Consider the following 24,309-nt stretch of genomic DNA (forward strand, 5'->3'; position numbering starts at 1 on the left):
ATATAGAAGATGATATGGTTTTATTACCCCAGTCATTTGTTATTTATACTTACATATCATCATTAAAAAAATAATTCTAGGTAGTCCAAATTCTAAAGTAGGCACTTCTGGAATGATGTAATACTATAAACAGTTTCTCTCAAATGAAGTATAATAAAAATGGTAACAATGACCACAAGAATACTTCCTAGTGGCTTGTCAACAGAAACTGAGCTACCACTTCCTAAATAATTCTATGCACAGAAACTCAATTCCTTCAATACCTGAAATCAACAGCTAGACAAAATAAATACCCTTAGTTATACTCTTAGGCTGAAGTTTCAACTGTAATCATGCCCACCATATTACTGTAAATGACTGTATTACCTAATTTCCCCAATGCCTCTTGAACCCTGCACAGCCTAACAGAGCGGGCTGACACTACCTACCCTTAGGAAGGCTGCTGCAAGGCTGCCCTGTGACTGGCTTTTGGGAACTTGGCTGGTAAACAGTTCCCTACAGTCATATAAAAGTTTCTCTGAAAGACAAAGAGTGCTCACTGCACCTAAACTTTATCAACAGTGTGGTTTATGATAAACACCTGCTGTCCTTCTGCAAGCTGGAGACTGGGTACGAATGAGGCACAGCATGCCTACGTGATGAGCCCCAACGAAACCCGTCTCAGGAACTTAGTTTCTAAAGAGCTTCTCTGGTAGAGAACACTTTGCATGTCTTGTAACTCCTTGCCATAGGCATCCACACATCACGGGTGACCTCACGAGGAGGTTTGGAAACTACAGCCTCCTTTCTTCTCGACTTGGCCCCATGCACCTTTCTCCGTGCTGATTCTGCTTTGTAATCTTTCACTGGAATGACTCTCAATCATGAGCACTACTAGAGACTATAAGTTCTGCTAAGTCCTCCCAGGAGTCATCCAAACCTGATGGTGGGTTTAGGGCACTTGTGACAACAGGTAGTTTTGAAGAACCACATTAGAGCTATTTTAACTACCTTGAAATACTATTCCCTATTATTGTTCCCTCACATTCAAGTGTAGCAGAGCTATCATCTTCTTCTATCATTTCTAATGAGTTTAATGAAAACTCAAATCTGCTTGATGTTAAAAAAATATGAAAAACTTAAGCAGTTTAATAATTTTATCATAAATAAAAAGTGAAAGACAGTTTACCTAATGGCCATGCTGAACACAATTATCAGCAAAGACACAATAAAGAATATTAATGGAAACCAAATTTAAGCATTAAGTACCTTTTAAAAGATTTGTGATGGACAAATTATTTTATTTTACAAAAACTCTAATTCAAAAAGATACACACACCCCAGTGTTTATAGCAGCACTATTTATAATAGCCAAAACATGGAAGCAACCTAAGTGTCCATCAACAGAATGGATTCCCATGGATAAAGAAGATGTGGCACATATATACAATGGAATATTACTCAGCCATAAAAAGAATGAAATAATGCCATTTACAGCAACAAGGATAAACCTAGAAATTATATACTGAGTCACACAGAGAAAGACAAATATCATATGCCATCACTCACATGTGGAATCTAAAAAAAAAAAATACAAATGAACTTATTTACAAGACAAATATCATATGCCATCACTCACGTGTGGAATCTAAAAAAAAAAAAAAATACAAATGAACTTATTTACAAGACAGAAGTAGACTCACAGATATAGAAAACAAACTTGTGGGTTACCAAAGGGGAAAGGGGGCATAAATCAGCAATTTGGGATTAACAGATACATACTACTGTATATAAAACAGATAAACAAAGGCCTACTGTATAGCAGGGAACTATACTCAGTATCTTGTAATAACCTATAATGGAACTTCAAGAATATGAAAAATATTGTTGACTTACAATGTTTCAGGCATACAGTAAAGCAATTCACTTATATTGTATACCTGAAACACTGTGATTCAGTTTAGTTCAGTCGCTCAGTCGTGTCCGACTCTTTGCGATCCAATGAACTGCAGCACGCCGGGCCTCCCTGTCCTGTCCATCACCAACTCCCAGAGTCTACCCAAATTCATGTCCATTGAGTCGGTGGTACCATTCAACCACCTCAACCTCTGTCATCCCTTTCTCCTCCCGCCCTCAATCTTTTCCAGTGTCAGGGTCTTTTCAAATGAGTCAGCTCTTTGCATCAGGTGGCCAAAGTATTGGAGTTTCGGCTTCAACATCAGTCCTTCCAATGAACACCCAGGACTGATCTCCTTTAGAATGGACTGGTTGGATCTCCTTGCAGTCCAAAGGACTCTCAAGAGTCTTCTCCAACACCACAGTTCAAAAGCATTAATTCTTCGGTGCTCAGCCTTCTTTATAGTCCAATTCTCACATCCATACATGACCACTGGAAAAACCACAGCCTTGACTAGATGGACCTTTGCTGACAAAGTAATGTCTCTGCTTTTCAATATGCTGTTTAGGTTGGTCATAACTTTTCTCCCAAAGAGTAAGCGTCTTTTAATTTCATGGCTGCAATCACCATCTGCAGTGATTTTGGAGCCCAGAAAAATAAGTTAAATAAGCAGGGTGACAATATACAGCCTTGACGTACTCTTTTTCCTATTCGGAACCAGTCTGTTGTTCCATGTCCAGTTCTAACATTTGCTTCCCGACCTGCATACAGGTTTCTCAAGAGGCAGGTCAGGTGGTCTGGTATTCCTATCTCTTTCAGAATTTTCCACAGTTTATTGTGATCCACACAGTCAAAGGCTTTGGTGTAGTCAATAAAGCAGAAATAGATGTTTTTCTGGAACTCTCTTGCTTTTTTGATGACCCAGCAGATGTTGGCAATTTGATCTCTGGTTCCTCTGCCTTTTCTAAAACCAGGTTGAACATCTGGAAGTTCACAGTTCACGTATTGCTGAAGCCTGGCTTGGAGAATTTTGAGCATTACTTTACTAGCATGACTCAACCTACTTCAAAAAAATGCTACTGTTATTCCAAGGTTATTGCTAGGATTAAATGAAATACAATGAGATAACACATGTAACACACATCAAGTACTGAACACACTGCTGAGCACAGAGTGTATGTTCCAGAAATGCTACATCCTGTAATATGTAGCTCAGACATCTAGAGATAAGCACATTTAGCAAATAAACATCCTTCATCTGCACTAGTAATTCTGCTTCTAAATGTAGTTTGTAGATAGTTCTGATCCAGGATTTTGAGGTCAGGTATAATCTCATCTCCTCAACTCAGTTTTAAATGACACACAGTATCTCATAAGCAAAAAATGTTTTCATAATTTTTGTAACCTTTGTACACAGTTCTGTATATATTTTCTTCCAAAGACTCTGAGATGTTTAAATCTTTAATAGTACTCTTTAGATACAAAGGGTGTGCAGATTATAAAGAATTTTAAAAATCTAAGTTATAAGCAAGGGAGTTTTATTTATATCAGGATTGATCAGCAGAGCTGAAAAATCTCTAGGGGAATAGATCCCTATTAACTTAAAATATTTAATGTATTAATGGGAGAAAATTAAGTTTTATCTAGACAATCATGTTGAAATATATGATGTCCAAGCCCCTAAAAATCAAACATCTTTTTTTCCCTAATTTTTAACTATTACTTATTACTTAAAGAAATATATGAACATTATGTAAAGATTAAAAAATTAATAAAGCCATTGGGTATATAATTCTATATTTGGGGAAAATGCTATCAATAATCACTAACAGCAAAATATTTCAAACTAATGACTAACATTAATATAATAGTCATGAACACTTAGATTGGTATATTCTAAAATCACAACTCATATACATATTTTTCTAAACTTAAATGGTGTAAGGTATACCTAAATTCTAAACAAATTAAACTTCTTTCTAAAGATGCTGTTTCATATTTCAAAACCTTAAAATGGAGAAAAATGTATACTGATAGACCAAAGGTTTCAAAACTGAGCTAATGAGGACAAAAGAAAAAGGAAGAAAAGTTAATTTTCAGTGTCAGCAATCTGATTTATCTTAAATTTATATTCTTTCCCCACATTCATGTAACTATTGTAACAAATAAATTTCAGCTGCAGATGGGGAAGAATTTGAAATTTCTAGTCTATTTTCAAAAGAGAATCTCTGCTCAAAGAATAATCTTGAGGTAACTTTTATTCTAATTTTCATAATTATATGTTTAAATTTTTTAAAAGCCAATTGTACATCACAGATTTAAACATCAATGTTTAAACTAAGCAGTTGTTAGCTAAACTCTTACAAAAATTGATATAGGAATACACACATTCTGAAGTGGTAAGAAAGGAGTATTTCTGGAATATCATAATTACAAGTATTCTTATAGAATGCTATTAAGAATTCTTAATTCTTTAAGAACTTTATAAAAGGATTGAGACATATAGAGCAATCATGAGTCTCCTTTGTTTCAGAATTCTGTTTACAAGAAAATTTTTTGTATTTTCCTAAGCAAAATTCTTAAACTTTTTGTATTAAAATTCAACTTGTTAAATATAAATACTATAATGAAGACACATCTTGTATTGTACTACACTTTATTATAATTTTAAAGATTTGTTGCTGTTTAGTTGCTCACTTGTGTCTGACCCTTTGCCACTCCAGGGACTGCAGCATGCCAGGCTTCCCTGTCCTTCACCATCTCCCAGAGCTTGCTCAAACTCATGTCCAGTGAGTTGGTGATGCCATCCAACCATCTCATCCTCTGTCCTCTCCTTCTCCTCCTGTCTTCAATCTTTCCCAGCATCAGGGTCTTTTCCAATGAGTCAGCTCTTCGCATCAGGTGCCCAAAGTGTTGGAGCTTCAGCTTTAGCATCAGTCCTTCCAATGAATATTCAGGATTGATTTCCTTCAGGACTGACTGGTTTGATTTCCTTCCAGTCCAAGGGACTCTCAAGAGTCTTCTCCAACACCACAGTTCAAAAGCATCAATCCTTCGGCGTTCAGCCTTCTTTATGGTCCAACTCTCACATCCATACATGACTATTGGAAAAGCCATAGCTTTGACTATACAGACCTCTGTTTTAATTTTAAAGATTACTGTTAAACAAAAGCAAAAATCAGAGATAAAATACCTCTGACATTATCCCAACTGCTCTTTCTAGTACACGTCTCATTGAAGTGGCAAGGTCTCTTCAGGAAACCCTGCACTCTTGCTTTGCAGAATGCCAGCTAGCTTACCTTCTCAAGAACCATTTTCCTTCTCTGGATATCAAACATATTTAGATTGTGTCTACAACTGTTAATAAAAAGTAATGAAAATTACTACTAACACTTCCTTTAGAAGTAGGTCCATGGATAAACAGTCAGTTCATAACTTCAGGCATATTTAAATTAAAAAAAAAGTTCATTTAAACAATAAGGAGACTAATTTGAAAGGAAATCAGGGATGCATTTTTTTAGAGTAACTTTTCCTGCTTAAAAACAGACTGACCTACCATGTAACAACTCCATACCAAAAAATTATAAAACTGTTCTCAGTTTTGCAATGATAAATGAAAAACATTAATTCTTCAAACAAGGTATATAAGGATTTTTATGTTGTTCTTTTTCTGTTAAACAGTGAGAACAAAACTTACTGGAATAAAAAATCAAAAGCTGAATGAACATGGCACAAATGGAGAAATGGGGTATTTTCTCATAACCAGTGCTTTTCCTCATTCCATCTCCATCTGATGTCAGCCAAAACATACCATAAGCCATTTAGTTAAAAATAAAGACAGAAAGAAAGCAATAGAGGATTTAGAGATTCTATTGTGTTCTCAAAGGAATTTTTATTCCAAGGGTAGTCAGCACCTGTCTTTGTATAAACTTAGCCCTAACAATGTTATATTTCTGCTCATTTAATGATCACAATTCCACAAATAATTTTGGGTATTTTTTTTTCCTTAGAGCAAAACGTACAATGATATATCTTCCCCCTGTTTAAACATCTCCCTTAAGTTATCCAGAGTTACACAGACACAGCTTATTTAAGCACTTTACTGTGCTTCATACATATTGTTTCTTTTCACAAACTGAAGGTTTGTGGCAACCTTGCATCAAGCAAGTCTATCAGGACCATTTTTCCAAATGCATGTGCTGCCCACTTTGTGTCATATTTTGGTAACCCTCACAAGATTTCAGAATTTTTCATTATTATTACATTTGTTAATAGTGATCTGTGATCAGTGATCTTTGGTATTACTACTGCAAAAAGATTATGACTCTCTGAAGGTTCCGATAATGGTCAGCATCTTTAAGCAATAACGTAGTTTTAAATTAAGGTATATACATTAATTTTTTAGACATAATGCTATTGTACACTTAACGGAATACAATATAGGGTAAATGTAATTTTTATATGCACTGGAAAACAAAAAAATGTGTGACTTGCTTTATTGCACTATTTACTTTATGGCAGTGGTTTGGAACCAAACCTGTAATATCTCCAAGGGATGTCTGTAATTAAGTTTATTGAGTGCATCCATAACACTGTGGGTAGGACACAAACATATGATCAACAGGCAGCCTGTGTCACATCAGGCTTTTACGAATTACAGTCATACTCTCTGCCATTAATTTTATGTTCTTTCAGAAATAATATAGTCATTTCATTAAGATTATACCTTTAGGAAACATTTGGGATTTTTTATTTTTACATTATACCTAATAATTTTTGGCATAATTGTTAAGTCTGGGAGAAAAATTCATTTTTGCATTTCAGCATTTCCCAAATATGGTGAAAATTAAGTTGTCTGCCAAAGTAAAACTCTCATATCTAAGAACAATAAGATAGCAGCCAATCAAAAGCAATTATTATTCTTTTTCATTTTTTTGAAAAGTATTAAGGTATGTCTTATTAAACAATTCTTCTCATATAGCAATATCCATGCAATAAAAAACAGGGTCCTATTTCATACCAAATATCAAGTGTGCTAATAAGAGATGTCACAAAGGATTAAAAGTCAAGTTAATAATCATACAAAATAATGTGCTCATGCATTATTGCTGCATTGAAATTACAGTTAATTTAAAACTGGACACAAATCAGCTCTAGGATTTTCTCATTTGGGCTGTTAATGCAGTGTTTCAGTGTCAGAGAAAGTAGTACCTTTCACAGCAAGCCCCCCCTTGTGACATCCACTCCCCCCGTACCTGGTTTTCTTAACATGAACAGAGCCAGTTGATTTCCTCAAGGGCTGGAGATAAGAAAAAGCTAAAGGCTTGGATACAGGGCTGATGCAAAGTGCATCCAGGAGTGAGTGATATTTTTCAGGACTGGAGAGCCTGGTGAGCATTCAGAAAGAGTTTTAAGTCGAAAAATCACACTACCGATAGCAGGAAGTATGTAGTTTTTATAGTTTGTGATTTGAAACATTCCCAAAGAGGGGGGGGGGGACAGAAACAGAACAAAGCAGCAGAAAGAGGATGAAGTGTCTACTATGTTATTCTACTCATTAATACAGAATTGAGTAAATTCTCATCAAAGTTGATTAAGGCAATCTTTTGGAAAGCATCAAAAGCTATAAAAACTACTAGAAATTATGTAAAAACAAAACCTTACAACAATAAAAAGGTTTACTCTTTCTACAGGATGAATGGACATTAGAATAGTTAGGCTTTAGATCAACTTCAAACATACCCAGCTTGTGGGAGAAGGTAAAACCAACAGAAACCTAAAATACCTATTTATGCTTGATTCTGTTTCACAAAAATGATAAAAACTCAAAAGTCAATAGGCACACAACATGCAACAATCCACGTAACTGAGAAGTATCACAGATAAATGGTGGTGATGGAAAGAGATAAAAGGATTATTTTAGGAAAAATCAGTAATACACTCTGTGGGATATAGCCACAACCTAGAAAAAATGTCCCCAATACAATTAAGATCTCCTAACAGGGCTGTGGCCGATTCACACGGGAATGCTGTCTCAGAGGTGAGTTGTAAGACAGTGAAAAGCGCTGGGTTCACATCAGATGCACACCGTACATGGAGTTCTACCTGGTTCTCGCAGCAAGAACAGCAGACACAGTAGCGGCTGCGCTGCTCAGAACGGCAGCACTGTATCTAGCAGGAGAAGACAAGGTAGACAAGTTTCGAGAAGCTTCCAAAGAACTTGTTGCCACATTTTTCGTGGAGCTGCTTAAATTGGTCAGCAGAAAAACAGAGAAGAGGAACAAAAAGGAAAGTGAGAAGGGTAGCATAATAAAGATAAGATAGCAACCATGCCATGTTAATATTTAGACTTTTAAAGGTGTGACATGTCACAAGCGTAAAAGGAGCTCAGATCCTTTATTTACTGTTACTATGATTTCTCTCAGAAATTAAAATCTGATATGTAATCCTCCATAAAACTGGTTTAAATACTATACAAACATTTTTGAATGTTTTTAAGCTCACAGTCTCTAATCCTACTTAAAGCGAAATCAGTATCATATGACAATACACATTTGAAGACTGATTTCTCAACAACTTCCTTTCTTTTTCTTTGTCAACAACTAAGTAGAAAATAAATCCAAACATGAAGTGTGACTTTTAGTAAGCAGAAAAAGAAGGAAGGTTACACCAACTTTTCCATGTAACGAGAATGTAGAGATGATATACACCTTAGAGATGATATACACCCAGAGCCTGACATTTTAATGAGACTCGAGTTTTCAAGAGAAGCAGGTACAATCGCCTGCTTATTCAGAAGCTACAATACATATTAATACAGACAAGAAATAACCTTTAAATATTAAGAGTAAAACTATTTCGGGAGGGCAAACACCTTTGCAGAAATAAACAGTAGTTACAGTGAATATGACCAAAAAGACCACCTTCTCTAATGATGCTCTGTATTTCTATTTTCAGTTAGCTCTGTAAAGATTCAAATATGCTGCTATGAAATTTTACCTTCAAAATTCGAATTATTTAAACTAATGGTTTCCTTTGGTCTTTTAGAAAAGGTCATATACCTAGATAGGAATTAACATTCCATCATTAGGACTGTAATGACTTTCAAATCTGGTGGCTGCTGTTCCTTAGTTTCTCAGTCGTGTCTGATTCTTTGCAACCCTATGGACTGTATGTAGCCCTTCAGGCTCCTCTGTCCATGGTGATTCTACACGCAAGAATACTGGAGTGGGTTGCCATGCCCTTCTCTCAAATCTGGTTATCAAGCTGGAATTGAGAACTTCTTTTTTTTATTAGGTAAAAAGAAAGTTTAAAATGCATGGGATGAAATCTATGTCTCTCTTCTTTAATTATGCATATAAGTTCTTAATGAATAGCCTCACTATACTATGATTGCCTTTTCCAAAATTGGTGACAATGGCCACCTCTAACACAACATAATTATGTACCAAACTCAACTCGAGCGAATAAGAGCTCAGATGCCCAAAACTGTGAGGGTTGATATAAGTCTCTTCTCCCTGTCTCCTCTTCTCCCTTCTAGAAGAATTTGATAATTCATTATTCCTAGTTCCACTGGCTCTAATTTTACAAAATATTAGAAGACAAACTAAGAAAACCGTGGTAAGTCATTTATCTATTATATATATATGCATACACAGAGACAGAATTGCTTAAGTATAATTTTTGATAAGTCTATAATTTAATTGAACTGTGTAGATATGTTTTAACTGTTGTGAATGGCTAGAAAAGAAAAAATGGGGTCTGAGAAAAAGAAAAGAAAAATGTGATAAGCAGCAGAGGAATATGAGTGTCATAAGTGGAAGAATAAAGTTACCAACTGACTCAACTTTGAGTTTTTCAATTACTCTGCATCTTTGGGACAATGGCTTCTATTTCAGGGAAATAATGGCAAATAATGACAAGACACTTAAGTCTACAAAAAAGTCATCTAAAAAAATCAATCAGCTAAATTATCCTTCTTCTATAAGAAGAAAAGGAAATTATAATGAATTTCTTTCATCATATTGTACCACAATTAATAGTATAAAAGATTGAGTATGAGCAGAGTCCTTCAAAATCTTAGGAAAATTAACCTCAATACATTTAGAATATATCTGGGCACCTAGAACATAAAATTTCTATCAGTTCTTTTTTAGATGGGAATGCTCTAATTCAATAGACTTATGACAAACTCAAGAAAGATGACTTTCCAAATCACACTGAATAGAGAAAAGGCACAGATTTCCTGACTCTAAATTAGAACTCAGAATCAAAACAAAAAATGAAAAATTTAAAAGTAGTGTAAAGCAGTGTTCCACCAAGGCTGAGTGCCAAGCTCTGTCTATATATTAATGTCAGTTCTGTAATCTATGATCAGCTTTTCCTTTTTATTAATACTCAAACAGTTTTAGTACCTATCACCACCAGCATTAAAATTTAGACAGACAAGAGGAAAAAAACTCTACCTAGAATATGTAGTTACTTTAGAAACTGTGGCTACTTGGCCACCAATATGTAAAACCTGAGCAGTTGTAGGTGGGTGAGGTCCAGTCTGAGGTAGGTCTTCCAGAGAACTGTCAAACCTGAGTTTTCAGAAGTAAAATAAACAAGGCAGAGGAAATATTAATGAAAAGAACAGACTTTAATCATGTATACCACCTTAAAAGCACATTGGTTCCATTTTGGAATACCGCTAGATTTTTTTTTAAACTTTATATCTGCAGAAGGTTAAAACTAACACCAAACACCCTCACAATCACCAAATATAGGCCGTTTTTTAACATAGCAACTTTTATGTGATAAACTATCATGCTTACAGGGGGAAGAAAGGTGGGTGGGAATTTCCATCACTGACTATGTATTTTGCATGCTTCAGAGAAACTTAAGCTCCAAGAAATTAATTAAGTTGCCCAATATCATATCATATCATATACCTCGTAAGGCTCAGATGGATGTTGAACCAAGTCTGTATATACTCTTTCCAAAACCTTATGCTTTCCAGCATCCTGTGGGGCTGAAGAGCACAATACACAAAAGCAACTAGGAATTTCCCTTTAAGTCAGAATAATTATTTGCAGATCTGAAATAACATGGATGTCGTTTACCTTGATGTAAAGAAACTATTTCATCTAATCAGAAACAAACATTTGCAAGCAATTGTGTTGTTTGAATAGGATGCATTTTGTTTTCTTGATGTCTCTACCATTTTTTCTTTTGAATGTCAGAATTAAATTTAAGAGTTATTACCAGGTAAAGAGAAGATGAAAAAATTCGGTGTGAGGTCTGAAAGAAGAAAGCACCAAGTGTAACACTTTGGGGGAAAAAAATAAACAGGAAAAACAAAAAATTATTCATTTTTTTAAAAGCCTGTGGAAAAAAGTAGAATGGGTCAGTCATGTCAATTGATTTTCAAATGGAAAATGTAACACTAAGATAAAAATAGAAGAGGTTATATTCCCATTTTTTATTTAGTACTGGTCATATCTTTACCAGAGTGTTGGAAAAAAGTGTAGATAACTTAAGAAAAATGTCAAGGTAGAAGTAAACATCATTTAAGAGGCAGAGGAAAAAAAAGTTGGACAAATAAGAAAATAAGCGCTGTAACAGGAGTCAGCAAACCCCAGCTCCCAGGTCAAAGTCAGCCTGCCTCCTATCTTCACGTGGCCTGGGAACTAATAATGGCTTTCATATCTTTAAATGATTTAAAAAATAAAAAAGACTATTTCACAACACGTAAAATCTATATGAAATTCAAATGTCAGCATCTATGAATAAGTTTTCTAGAACACAGCCAGGTTCAGTCACTTACATAATGTCTATGGCTACTTCCATAAAACATGGAGAGCTGGGTAGCTGCAACAGACCCAAGTGACTCACAAAATCTAGTATATTTACTATCTCATTTCTTACAGAAAAAGTTTGTTGACCCCCTGCCACAGAGAATAATGTCTCCACACAGCTACCGGAGTGAACTTTTAAAAACATAAATCTGATCCTGTCTGGTTCTTGGATGCTGCCAGCACTGCTCCATGGATAGCTGTACTCCTGGGCTCCCCACTCACCAGCCTTTCTCACAGAGCTTTCTCTCTGTCTGGCTTGCTCCCGTCCAGGGGTCTTCCACCTCTTCTTAAACAGGCCAAACTTCTTCCCACCTCAAGGCCACTGTGCAGCTATTCCATGTCACTTTCTATACCCAGCTGTCTGCCACACCTTTATCACACTAATTCTTAAGTATCCTTCTGGCCTCAATTTAAATGTCACCTCCTCAGGGAGGTCTCCCTAATTTCCCAAACTGCCAAAATGCTGCCTGTGTCATATGGTTTTATACCACCTTGTACTTTTTCTTCACGTAATTTGTTACTATATTAATTATACAATTTATGTGGTTATTTGTTTGAATCTGGACTCCCTCACTAGACTAGAAGCTCCCTGAGGTCAGGGACAGTTACGTTCACTGGTATAAGTAAAACAAAGCACTTACAACATAGAAAACAACAAACAAGTATTTGTTGAATAAATGCATTGGAGAAATTTATTGTTTTCAAGTACAAACTCACTATGTGCACATTATTTTTCCACAGAATATATCTTGTACCTTCTGGAGACTGTTTCCCAATTCAGGTGAAACAGGTATTACTGTTTAAGAACTGTTCTTTGATACAAGAACAACCTCAAAGAAATGACTAGAACGCCAAAAAAAAAAAACCTTTCAAAATGTCCTTTAAAACATAAAGAATTATCAATATCCTAGAAAAAATAAAATATTATTAATACCTATATATTGATACATAATGTATATATTACATAGTATGTAATATATATCAATACCTATATACTAATATATAATACATAATGAAGACAGGTAATAAAAAAAGAGTGAATTGAAGGAGTTGAGTTTTCCAACACCTCCACAAACTCTGTTGACTGGAAAAATGAATACCATTTGAAAATAAAGTTCATATAACTCATAAAATACCCTTTAAAGCCAGATTTCTAAGTTTCCAAACAAATGTACTCAGGAGGTTTCCCATGTGTCATACACACTGATTATCTATTCCTTTGCTTAGCCAACATCTGAAGATAATAGACTTAAGAAAATTTTAAACTATCTCATTTAGTATGGGGTACAGACATCAATATCTATTCTCATTCTGTCATTCCCCAATACATATTCTTTTTTGGGTTGGAAGAAGCTTTAATTAATAGCACCTCTGAAGCAGCAAGACTTTCGGCTCGGTCTGTTACTTAAGTCACTTTTCATTTCTCACTGGAGACAGGTATGAGCACTTCCCAGATATGGCTGGAGAGCTGGGCTTGCAGACTTTTGGCTTGCTTTTCTCAGGGAAAATGAACAAAGAGCTATTTGTGCATTATCTTTCTTTGCAATTGTGCCTTTCTTTGTATAATCTCTGTACTGGGCCTTTCTACGCTTTTCAATGGGGACCCATGTAAACCGTCTGCTCAGGCAAAGCAGGAGTGAGGATGCCCATCTCATTAACTTATCAACCTGACCATACCTGTAGGAGCAGCCAGAGGAACTCTATCCACCAGTCCTGGCAACTCTCAAATTGCTAATTCCTTATGCTGTAGACTCTAGCTCCTCCCCTTTTCTCAGCGGCCTCAATCAATCTCTGGCCTCAGTCAATTTCTCTCACATTTTCTACTTGCCCCCTACAGGCTTTGCATCCCCATTCAAAAATGCTATGCTGCTGCTACTGCTGCTAAGTCGCTTCAGTCGTGTCTGACTCTGTGCGACCACATAGGTGGCAGCCCACCAGGCTCCCCCGTCCCTGGGATTCTCCAGGCAAGAACACTGGAGTGGGTTGCCATTTCCTTCTCCAATGCATGAAAGTGAAAAGTGAAAGTGAAATCGCTCAGTCGTGTCCAACTCTTAGTGACCCCATGGACTGCAGCCTACCAGGCTTTATTTATGGTGGTTTAGTCGCTGTCGTGTCTGACTCTTTGAGACTACACAGGTTGTTACCCACCAGGCTTCTATGTCCATGGGATTTTCCAGGCAAGAGTACTGGAGTGGGGTGCCATTGCCTTCTCCGCAAAAATGCTATAGTTTCTCTTAAAACAACAATAACAACAAAAACACCTTCACCTTCTATTTCCCCCATGTACCTTTTAACATCCAAACACTATGAAGTAAGTTTACTTACATAATCTCCGTTTCCTCAGCTGCCAGCCCCTCTTCCACTGCCTCAAGTGGGCTCACTCTCCAACCTCCAGAAAACCATATTCTTGCTGAGGTCCCAAATGACCTCTCTGTGGCTAAATTCAATTGACAATTTGCATTCCTCACTTTCTTTTTATTGTGGTTAAAAAAAAAAAAAAACATAAGATTTACTGTCCTAACTATGATAGAAAATAATCTGAAAAAGAATAACTTGAATCACTTTGCTGTACACCTGAAACACAACACTGTAAGTCAACTACACTTCAATTGTAAAAAAAAAAAAAAATTACCATCTTCACCATTTGTAAGTGTATAGTTTAGTAATGTTAAAATGTTTCATTACTAACATTACTAACATTTAGTAATGTTAGCAATGTTTACTAATGCTTCCCTGGTGGCTCAGAGGTTAAAGCGTCTTGCCTGCAATGCAAGAGACCCGGGTTCGATCTCTGGGTTGGGAAGATCCCCTGGAGAAGGAAATGGCAACCCACTCCAGTATTCTTGCCTGGAGAATCCCTTGGACTGAGGAGCCTGGTGGCCTACAGTCCACGGGATCGCAGAGAGTCAGACACGACTGAGCAACCTCACTTCTTCACTTTAGAAATGTTAGGTACAGCTACTGTTGTGAAACAGATTTCCAGAGCTCCATGGCTTTTTTATCTTATAAATCTGAAACTATGTATCGATTAAATAACAACTTCCCTTTCCCCAATCCCCGCTAGCTCCTGGTAACCACCATTCTATTTCTGTTTCTGTGAATTTGACCACTGTAGATACCTCACACAGGTGGAATCATACATTCTTGTCTTTTGGGGTGCATTCCTAATTTAGTCTCATCATAGGATCCAACTGACCACTTCTCTTCCGTCTTCTGTGCTCCGACCTTATCTAATACACTTACCTGTTTTTAGTACTATTTCACTAGTGATTTCTGGTGGAAGGATGTTAAAATGCACCTCAGTTACAAAGTATCAAAATGTTAATTTGGCTCATCCATATTTTAATGGAATGACATCCAGACTATATAAGAATAAATTCTTCACAAAGACTAACCTTGAAAAAGAATACAGAAACTTTCCTTTGCAGTATGAAAACTTTCAGTCTCCAAACACAGATTTCAATCCTCCTCACTCTCCACATGAGTGTCACAAAATAATCAGACAGAATGATTTATTAATCCCGACATGGCAGGTTTTCATTAAGAAAAAAAAAATCAGAAACCTTTTATAGCAGGTAAAAGAGGAAAATGACAATAAATTGTTGCTAGTATATTCAGTCTTCTACAAAGCAAGCATTCACAGAATACTGTGAAAGCAGAAAATGGAAAAAAAAAGTGAGCTATGCCAACATTGTAGCTGCATTCTGTACTTTTGGGGTTCACTGGAGGAGCAAAGTTATTTATTTTAGCCAAGGAAACTGTCTGTCATCAGGAAAAATGGGAATCTTCTGCCGGCTTCCCAACAACAAATATGCATTCATTTGTAATTATGATTTCCCCTCTGGTAAGTTAAATTAACAAAACCTCAGGTGGAAATTTCTGACGCCCTTAATCACAAGCTAAATGTATTAATTTCAACTGCCTTTGGTTTTTTTTTTATCAGCCTAAAAACATTATTTGAGCCTGTTAATTCTACATTTATTATAATTTCATCTTGAAGATAATTTAAAAATAAGCAAATAGGGAATCCTTGATTTGCACATGGAAGGGCTGAGGGGACTGACTGTCAGAAGCTAAAAGAAGATTATGAAATAAAGAATAACATGATCCAAAATGAGGTTTGATTTTTTGTGAGAGCAAATAAAAGAAACTGGGTCAAAGAAATTTTACTTGGAGCTTTGTACTTCACCGAAACAAGGAAAAGAAGGAAATACAAATGGAGACCTTGAAAGAACTGGAACTTATTTGCATGGGGAAAGAATTTGTTCTTTGTTGTTTTATCTCATTCTCTCTCTCTCTCTTTTTAATGGGGTTTAGTTGCTTTACAATGTTGTAGTAGTTTCTGCTGTACAGCCAAGTGAATCAGCTATGTGTATATTCATACCCCTCCTTTTTGGATTTCCTTCCCATTTACGTCACCACAGAGTATGAAGCAAAGCTTTCTTCAGCACCTTTCAAATTCTGCCTTAGCTTTCATGCATTTCTCTGATCTTCCTTTTCTGTAATGGATGTTACATTATTAAATGTCCAGTCTTAGTATTATATGAACTCTTTTTGTTGTGTTCAGTTACCCAGTCGCGTCTGACTCTTTGTGACCCCATGGACAGCAGCATGCCAGGCCTTCCTGTCCTTTACCATATCCCGGAGTCTGCCCAAGTTCATGTCCATTGCATCAGTGATGCCATTGAGCCATCTCATCCTCTGACACCCTCTTTTTCTTCTGCCCTCAATCTTTCCCGGCATCAGGGACTTTTCCAATGAGTCGGCTGTTAGCATCAGATAACCAAAATACTGGAGCTTCAGCTTCAGCACCAGTCCTTCCAACAAGTATTCAGGGTTGATTTCCCTTAAGATTAACTGGTTTGATCTCCTTCCTTTCCAAGAGATTTTCAGGAGTCTTCTCCAGCACCACAGTTCCAAGGCATCAATTCTCTGACATTCTGCCTTCTTGATGGTACAGCTCTCATAATCATACCTGACCACTGGGAAGACCATAGCCTTGATTTTACAGACCTTAGTTGGCAGAGTAATGTCTCTGCTTTCCAACACGCTGTTATATTTGTTTTAGCTTTCCTGCCAAGAAGCAATCATCTTCTGATTTCATGGCTGCAGTCACCATCCGCAGTGATTTTAGAGTCCAGGAAGAGGAAATGTCACTACTTCCACCTTTCCCCCTTCTATTTGCCAGGAAGTAATGGGGCCAGATGCCGTGATGTTAGGTTTTTTAATATTTAGTTTTGAGCTGGCTCTTTCACTCTCCTCCTTCACCCTCATCAAGAGGCTCTTTAGTTCTTCTTCGCTTTCTGCCATTTGAATAGCATCATCGCATGTCTGAGGTTGTGGCTGTTTCTCCCGTGTATCTTGATTCCAGTATGTAACTCATCCAGCCCAGCATTTCTCATGATGTGCTCAGTGTATAGGTTAAACAAACAGGGTGACAGCAGACAGCCCTGTCGTACTCTTTTCTCCATCTTGAACCAATCATTTGTTCTATAAAGGGTTCTAACTGTTGCTTCTTGACCCGTATACAGGTTTCTCAGGAGACAAGTAAGGTGGTCTGGTATTTCCATCTCTTTATGAGCTTTCCCCAGTTTGTTATGATCCACACAGTCAAAAACTTTAGCATAATCAATGAAACAAGAAATAGCTGTTTTTCTGGAATTCCTTGCTTTCTCTATGATCCAGCGAATGTCAGCAATTTGATCTCTGGTTTCTCTTCCTTTTCTAAACCCAACTTGGACAACTGGAAGTTCTTGGTTTGCATAATGCTGAAGCCTAGCATGCAAGATCTTAAGCATGACCTTACTAGCATGGCAGATAAGTGCGACTGTCCGATGCTTAGCACATTCTTTAGTACTACCTTTCTTGGGAACTGGGAAGAGGATTAACCTTTTCCAGTCCTGTGGCCACTGCTGGGTCTTCGGGATTTGCTGACATATTGAATGCAACACGTTGACAGCACTATCCTTTAGGATTTTGAAGTCTTTAGTTATCTATATTTCTTGATCTCTTTAGAGAAAATATAGCATGGGTTCTAAAGATAACATAGATAAAGAATGAGTATATATTTATACTATGTCTATAAAAATACCAATATAATATAAAGATTTTAAGGTATAATACCAACTTGAAAATCACTTGTAACTATTCCTGATAAAAGTCCATCTCCCTCACTAACAGCAGGGTACTTTGCACTAACCTTAGCTCCTCTCACTGCGCATCATCAATGTCATCACTGAATCATTCCTATTAGTGATTTCAATGATTTCTACTATATAGTTAGGAACAGTTTCTTGTATGGGGCAAAAATCTGCCATTTTGTAGTGGTAATGTAATCCTAATATTATAAAAAGAATTTATGATGAAAGTATTTTTCCAAATTCAGATTAAAATAATGTATTATTCGATAGTATTGAGTCAATCTGTTATCTATTTGAAAATATAAATAAATCTTTCTGAATGCCGTGTTCAACAGCCACCCAGTGTGAGTCCTTGGAAAAGCCAGGTATCCTGGGAAAGTCACTATACCGCCCCATGTCCAGCGAGAATGTTCTTCCAGCATTAGAGAACAGAAGCCACTGGCCACGTGCTCTCTGGCTAAATATTCTGGATCATACATCCTGAGCTCTCCCATTCAACCATTCATTGCATCCATTCATTCATTCAACAACAGAATCTTATTTGAAGTCCCATTTCACACCGTGCATGCTGCCCACTGTAATTTCCGGTTCTCATGGAATTTATGGTCTAAAGTCCACTTTTCTGCAAAACAGACCCCAAGGATCAAGTCCATCGTACTTCCCATCTCTATTTATCTGCCACAAATACTACCCATTGAGTCATCCATCCATCATCTTCTGAACTCTTATTTCTTTACTGTTTTATGTCTCTTGGTCTGATCCATTTCCCATATCTCTCAGACCTCACAAACCCTCTGCCATTCTAGATCTTCCTTGCTGTCCCTCAGAGGTCCCTTTTTTCTCATACTGCTAAGTTTATAAACCTAGAGATGGAGCAAATGTCCTTCTCCTTACTTTTTACACCATCAATCATCTTTGGTCCTGCAATATGCTGAGTGCTTCGGGGCCTGGGTCATTAGACTACACCGCTGACTCTGCACCCACTCACTGTCTGGCCTTAATCCTGCCCACTGTTGGCTTTAGCCCTGGGCTCACTGTCTTTCTCTTTACCCCATTCCAACCATCTTCCTGATGACCTCAATGTTATCATGCTGAATCACTAAATAATCAGACTGCTGCATTCTTTAACTTCTTCAGTTCAGTGATAATTCCTCTACAGTTAGGTCACAGGCCTGGAATGCCACAACCACGCACTCCGGAATTCATAACCTTTACTTTTTCATCAGCAAGTCTAACATGCCTAAAATCTATATTTAAAATACCCTTTTCCCCAACTCATTCCTCTACATCTTGACTCCCTTAGCTTTTTTACTGTACTGAGTTGATTTGTCAATTTCACTGACTTTTACCAACTGAATTAATGCTTACCAAATTCACTGACTCAGCAATTTTCCATTATCTATCAACAACCCCCCTTATTTCTAAACTCCTGCCAGTTCTTCCTCTAAAATATAAACCAGTTCAAGTCTCTACAGCTCTATTAGAACTTTCATGGCCTGAGTGACTATCATCTCTTGACTGAATGAAGAAAATACACAGAACTAGCCTTCTGTTTTCATTATTTCTCCTTTATAATTAAGTTTCCATAGTATTCAGAATGATCTTTTAAAAAACTGACATCAGATGTTACTCCCATGATTAAAATCCTATATTTGGTTTCTTATTTGTGATAAGAATCTAAATCCCTTAATGTTATACACAAGGCAATAAATGCTCTGGCATTTATTTACTCAGTTGCTTATCAATCTCCACAGCCATCTATGAGGCCTGAGACTAAGGGAGAGTGTTTGTGGAAGAAGATGGAGCTATGGATTTTAGTCAAGGAACTAGCTCATATTATCCGCTAAAAACAAGCACTTATATAATTGCCTCTGACCCAAAGACCACTCAAATGTCCCATGATTTTTCAGTTGATTTTGTTGGGGTTAGCTATATAACTGTCAAAGACTAAACATAATAAACATTAAACATAATATGCTCATGAGAGTTTACTAGCACAGAACAGAACTATTACTTGCTTATAATTTCAGAGGCCATGTGACGTGACAAACTCATATTGGGTTCATTTTCCTCCAAAATCCCTAGTTTTTCAGATATTTGTTTTTGATAACTTTATCCCACTCCTCCCAATATGTTCAAGAGGAGCAAATGATTTGATCTAAACTGCACGTAACCATATCAAATTTCTTTCCTTCCTTTAAAAAAACAAAACTAGATTTGGTCCATTTTCCTACATGTCAATATATTATTGAGGAGGATCTGGTATGAAACATACTTGCTATACCTTCCTGCTTCATATTAGCTACAAATTAAGGCAGTCAGCTGTAGAAGGGTTCTTCATCCAAGCCACTGACTCATCTCCAAACAATGTCCTTTCATTAAACTCCTTCAACCTGTTATGAATCTACTTGATAATCATTAGCCTCATTTTATCATTAAATTCAAGACGATCATAAAAGCTTTTGATAACTGTTAAAATTAAGATCTCCCCCAATCTATCCAAAATGGGTTAATTGGGTGTGATCTGTTTCTTCAGAACTTAATTCTGGGTCACAGCAATCCTGCCCTCCTCATCTCAGTGCTCACTAGATGGTTTTTAAGAATGCTTTCGAGGCCTTTTTTTTCATGTGACCTCAAGCTCAAACTAATTTATAGTTTAGAAGCAGACCTTTTTCCTTTTTAAAACCTAGCACCATATTTTCTGTTACCAGTGTTCTACTTTCTTCTCCATCCTCCAGACTTTAAAAAAAAAATTATATTACTTAGCAAATCCATAAGTTCTCTAAATACTTAGTCTTTTTCTCTCAGTGATTTATAGCCTATTTGTTGTTCAGTCACTCAGTCGTGTCCAACTCTTTGTAACCCCAAGGACTACAGCATGCCAGGCTTCCCTGTCCTTCACCATCTCCCGGAGTTTGCTCAAACTCATATCCATTGAGTCAGTGATACCATCCAACCATCTCATCCTCTGTCATCCCCTTCTCCTCCTGCCTTCAATCTTTCCCAGCATCAGGGTCTTTTCTAATCAATCAGTTCTTCGCATGAGGTAGCCGAAGTATTGGAGCTTTAGCTTCAGCATCAGTCCTTCCAATGAATATTCAGGACTGATTTCCTTTAGGATGAACTGGTTGGATCTCCTTGCTGTCCAAGGGACTTTTAAGAGTCTTCTCCAACACCACACCACAGTTCAAAAGCATCAATTCTTTGGCGCTCTGCCTTTCTTATGGTCCAACTCTCACATGATACATGACTACTGGAAAAATCATAGCTTTGACTAGACAGACCTTTGTCAGTAAAGTAATGTCTCTGTTTTTTGATACGCTGTTAGGTTTGTCACAGCTTTTCTTCCAAGGAGCAAATGACTTTTTACCCTTTATGACTGCATTCACTATCTGCAGTGATTTTGGAGCCCAAGAAAAGAAAGTCTGTCCCTGTTTCCATTGTCTCCCCATCTATATGCCATGAAGTGATGGTGCCATGACCTTAGTTTTTTGAATACTGAGTTTTAAGCCCATTTTAGGGATTAGGGAGTACCTTAAGAAAAACTTCCTACCTGGGCTTCAATCTTCTCCAGAACATAAACAAACATAAACTTCTTCGGTATTTATTTCTGGGTTTGAGTGATTTTTGTTTGCCTGTTAATATCTTTCAACAACCAGCATTTATTATTTTAATAATAATCCTTGACAATGTTTTATATATATATATATATACATTAAACATTTTTTAATCTCTTAAATTAACACTGTCTGGTTGTTTTATCTTTCACATTTAAATGACTATTATGTGTATGTACATTTTCTTAACATGTTTGTGGTACTGCTTCAATATCCCTACTTGTATCACTGCTAAGAGATCTGATGATATTAACAAGAGATATTTGATTCCATTGTTGTAAGCAAAGGGTAAGTTTGAGTACACCAACTTCGCTTAAAAGTCTTGCTTCTTTGTATCAAAACTTCCAGTTTACCCATTATCTGAACAGTGACATACAACTACCTGAAGCCATTAAAATCTTTCAGAAATTTATCCTCAAACATTTTTCCTATCCTAGAATTATTAGGATATTAGAGTAATAAATATGTGAAAAGATAAAATACATATGTAACACTAACTCAAAAATTGTTGAGGTGTTGTCCTAGCTTGAACATAACTTTAAAGAAATGATTACAGACTCTTCAGAAGTATTAGATTAGATGTATTGGGAGATGAACACATATCAAAATTGGACAAAGAAGCAGCACTCAATGTATACCTGTTAATAGATATAAAAAAGAGAAATACAACAGAGAAAATATAGACAATTAAGATTGCTCATAAGAATAATGTAACTTGAAAACAGTTCTTTAATTTGACTAGGAAGAAGAAAATTAAGACATACGTGAATGTTCATACCTATCATATGTTTTATGCTATACTATGCAACAAATTATTTCAATTTCCTTTTATAAAATCCCTGGTAGCTCAGCTGGTAAAGAATCTGCCTGCAATGCAGGAGACACCAGTTAGATTTCTGGGTCACGAAGATCCACTGGAGAAGGGCTAGGTTACCCATTCCAATAGTCTTGCCTGGAGAATTCCATGGCAGAGAAGCCTGGCAGGCCACAGTCCATGGGGTCACAAAGAGTTGGACACAACTGAGAGACTAACACATACCCATTCCAGTATTCTTGGGCTTCCCTGGTGGTTCAGACAGTAAAGAATCTGCTTGCAATGCGGGAGACCTAGGTTTGATCCTGGGTTGGGAAGATCCCCTGGAAAAGGGAATGGCTACCCACTCCAATATTCTGGTCTGGAGAATTCCAGGGACTGAATATGTATAGTCCATGGGGTCACAAAGAGATAGACACGACTAAGCTATTTTCACTTCACCATCATAATAAACACACCTTCACATAAAGGTAGAAAAACTTGGGGTTTTGAAACTTTCAATGCGATGGAAACATGTAAAACTGAATGGCAGTCAAAGATAGAATATTAAGTCTTCCATCATGGGGAAGACTATTATCATTACCCCTAATCTTTTTAAATTATAATTTCTTTTGAATTAAAAAAAGTAAGCTGCAGGAAGTGTCTTTAACACTGAATTTTAAGAAAATAAGTTCCTTATATTTTCTTATTTAATTCAATAAAATAATTTTGAACTATTTAAGGTTAAGAGAAAAGAATTTATTGAAACAGCATCATAATAGAAGCACTGCTAGTCTGATAAAACTTCTAAAGAACTTAGTGCACATTCTGTACTTTGAAAGTCAATGCTTGCTTATTACAAACACTGATTTTCATGAAACAACTTCATAAATATTAGTCTTCACAGTTAAATTTGGAAAAAGTATTCAAGTATTTCCATAATTATATAGAAAATTAAACAATCTGTGTGTGAAAACAGAGTACATGGAACTATGTTTCTTGCTTCAATAATATACTTTTCTCACAAGGAGCTCAAGTGTAGTAATTACTTATGTTCAATAGATGGCGACTTTTACATTATAGTCATCAAACCAGTATTTGCATGTGTGCTGTGCTGTGCTTAGTCATTCAGTCGTGTCTGACTCTTTCCAACCCCATGGACTATAGCCCGCCAGGTTCCTCTATCCATCGGATTCTCCAGGCAAGAAAACTGGTGTGGCTTGCCATGCCCTCCTCCAGGGGATCTTCCTGACCCAGGGATCAAACCCAGGTCTCCCGCATTGCAGGTGGGTTCTTTACTGTCTGAGCCACCAGGGAAGCCCGTAGGACAATATAACCAACTAGTAGAAAATGAAAGGAGATAAATAAATTACAAACATCCCATATTTTGCAATAGACAATAATTACCATTTGGTTATATACCCATTTTTGAACCTGTGGTCTTTTTTTCCAGGTTAACACAATACTTTGCAGGAATGCATATGATAATATTATCAGCTAAGCAATTCTATCTGGTTATTAACGTTCCATTTTTGCTTTTAAAAATTAGACTGTGCTGTGAAAGTCTTTGTGTTCTGCGTTTTGGGACAAACCTGATTTTAACCTCATGAAAACATGTGAGATTATGAGCCAAGGAAATGATTCCTAATTTCTTTGTGTAGTTTTTAAATAATAATTTTAGGTAATTTACTCAAATGACACATGTCCTAATAAGAATATACAACAGAGTCCAGCATATTTGTGAAACAGCAATAATGAAGACATGCCCAGGTTAGCAAACTGTGTTTCTTCATTAATCTATTTCTACACTTTCACTGCTGAGGGCTGCGGTTTAATCCCTGATCAAGGAACTAAGATCCCACAAGCTGAGAGGCTAAATAAATAAATAAATTTTTAAAAATCTGTTTTATGTGGATCCTGTGAATATCTGTGAACAACCTAGAATGTTTTAAAAACTTGCTGTAAATTGAGCCTGTTTGGAAAAATGTATGTAGGTTCTGCTGTCTAAATTTTCAATGAATGTACAAAGCTGACAAGTTTCTGT

The 24,309-nt window shown here is 36.6% G+C and overlaps 1 protein-coding gene across 8 annotated transcripts in view; it reads right to left on the reverse strand.

The window, feature by feature from the left end:
• Positions 1-24,309, reverse strand: part of PDLIM5 (PDZ and LIM domain 5) — a 402,175-nt gene that overhangs the window by 55,000 nt on the left and 322,866 nt on the right. The window contains exons 9-11 of one of the 8 annotated variants that reach the window (XM_070790881.1): positions 10,342-10,458; positions 7,982-8,119; positions 7,132-7,263 (exon numbers count right to left, since the gene is read on the reverse strand). The exons of the other annotated variants lie outside the window; for them this stretch is intronic. Coding sequence (XP_070646982.1) covers positions 7,132-7,263; positions 7,982-8,119; positions 10,342-10,458 — 387 coding nt within the window. The remainder of the gene's footprint in view (positions 1-7,131; positions 7,264-7,981; positions 8,120-10,341; positions 10,459-24,309) is intronic. 8 annotated transcript variants of the gene reach the window in all.

This window comes from Bos indicus, chromosome 6, assembly GCF_029378745.1.
Source record: "Bos indicus isolate NIAB-ARS_2022 breed Sahiwal x Tharparkar chromosome 6, NIAB-ARS_B.indTharparkar_mat_pri_1.0, whole genome shotgun sequence".
NCBI lineage: Eukaryota > Metazoa > Chordata > Mammalia > Artiodactyla > Bovidae > Bos > Bos indicus.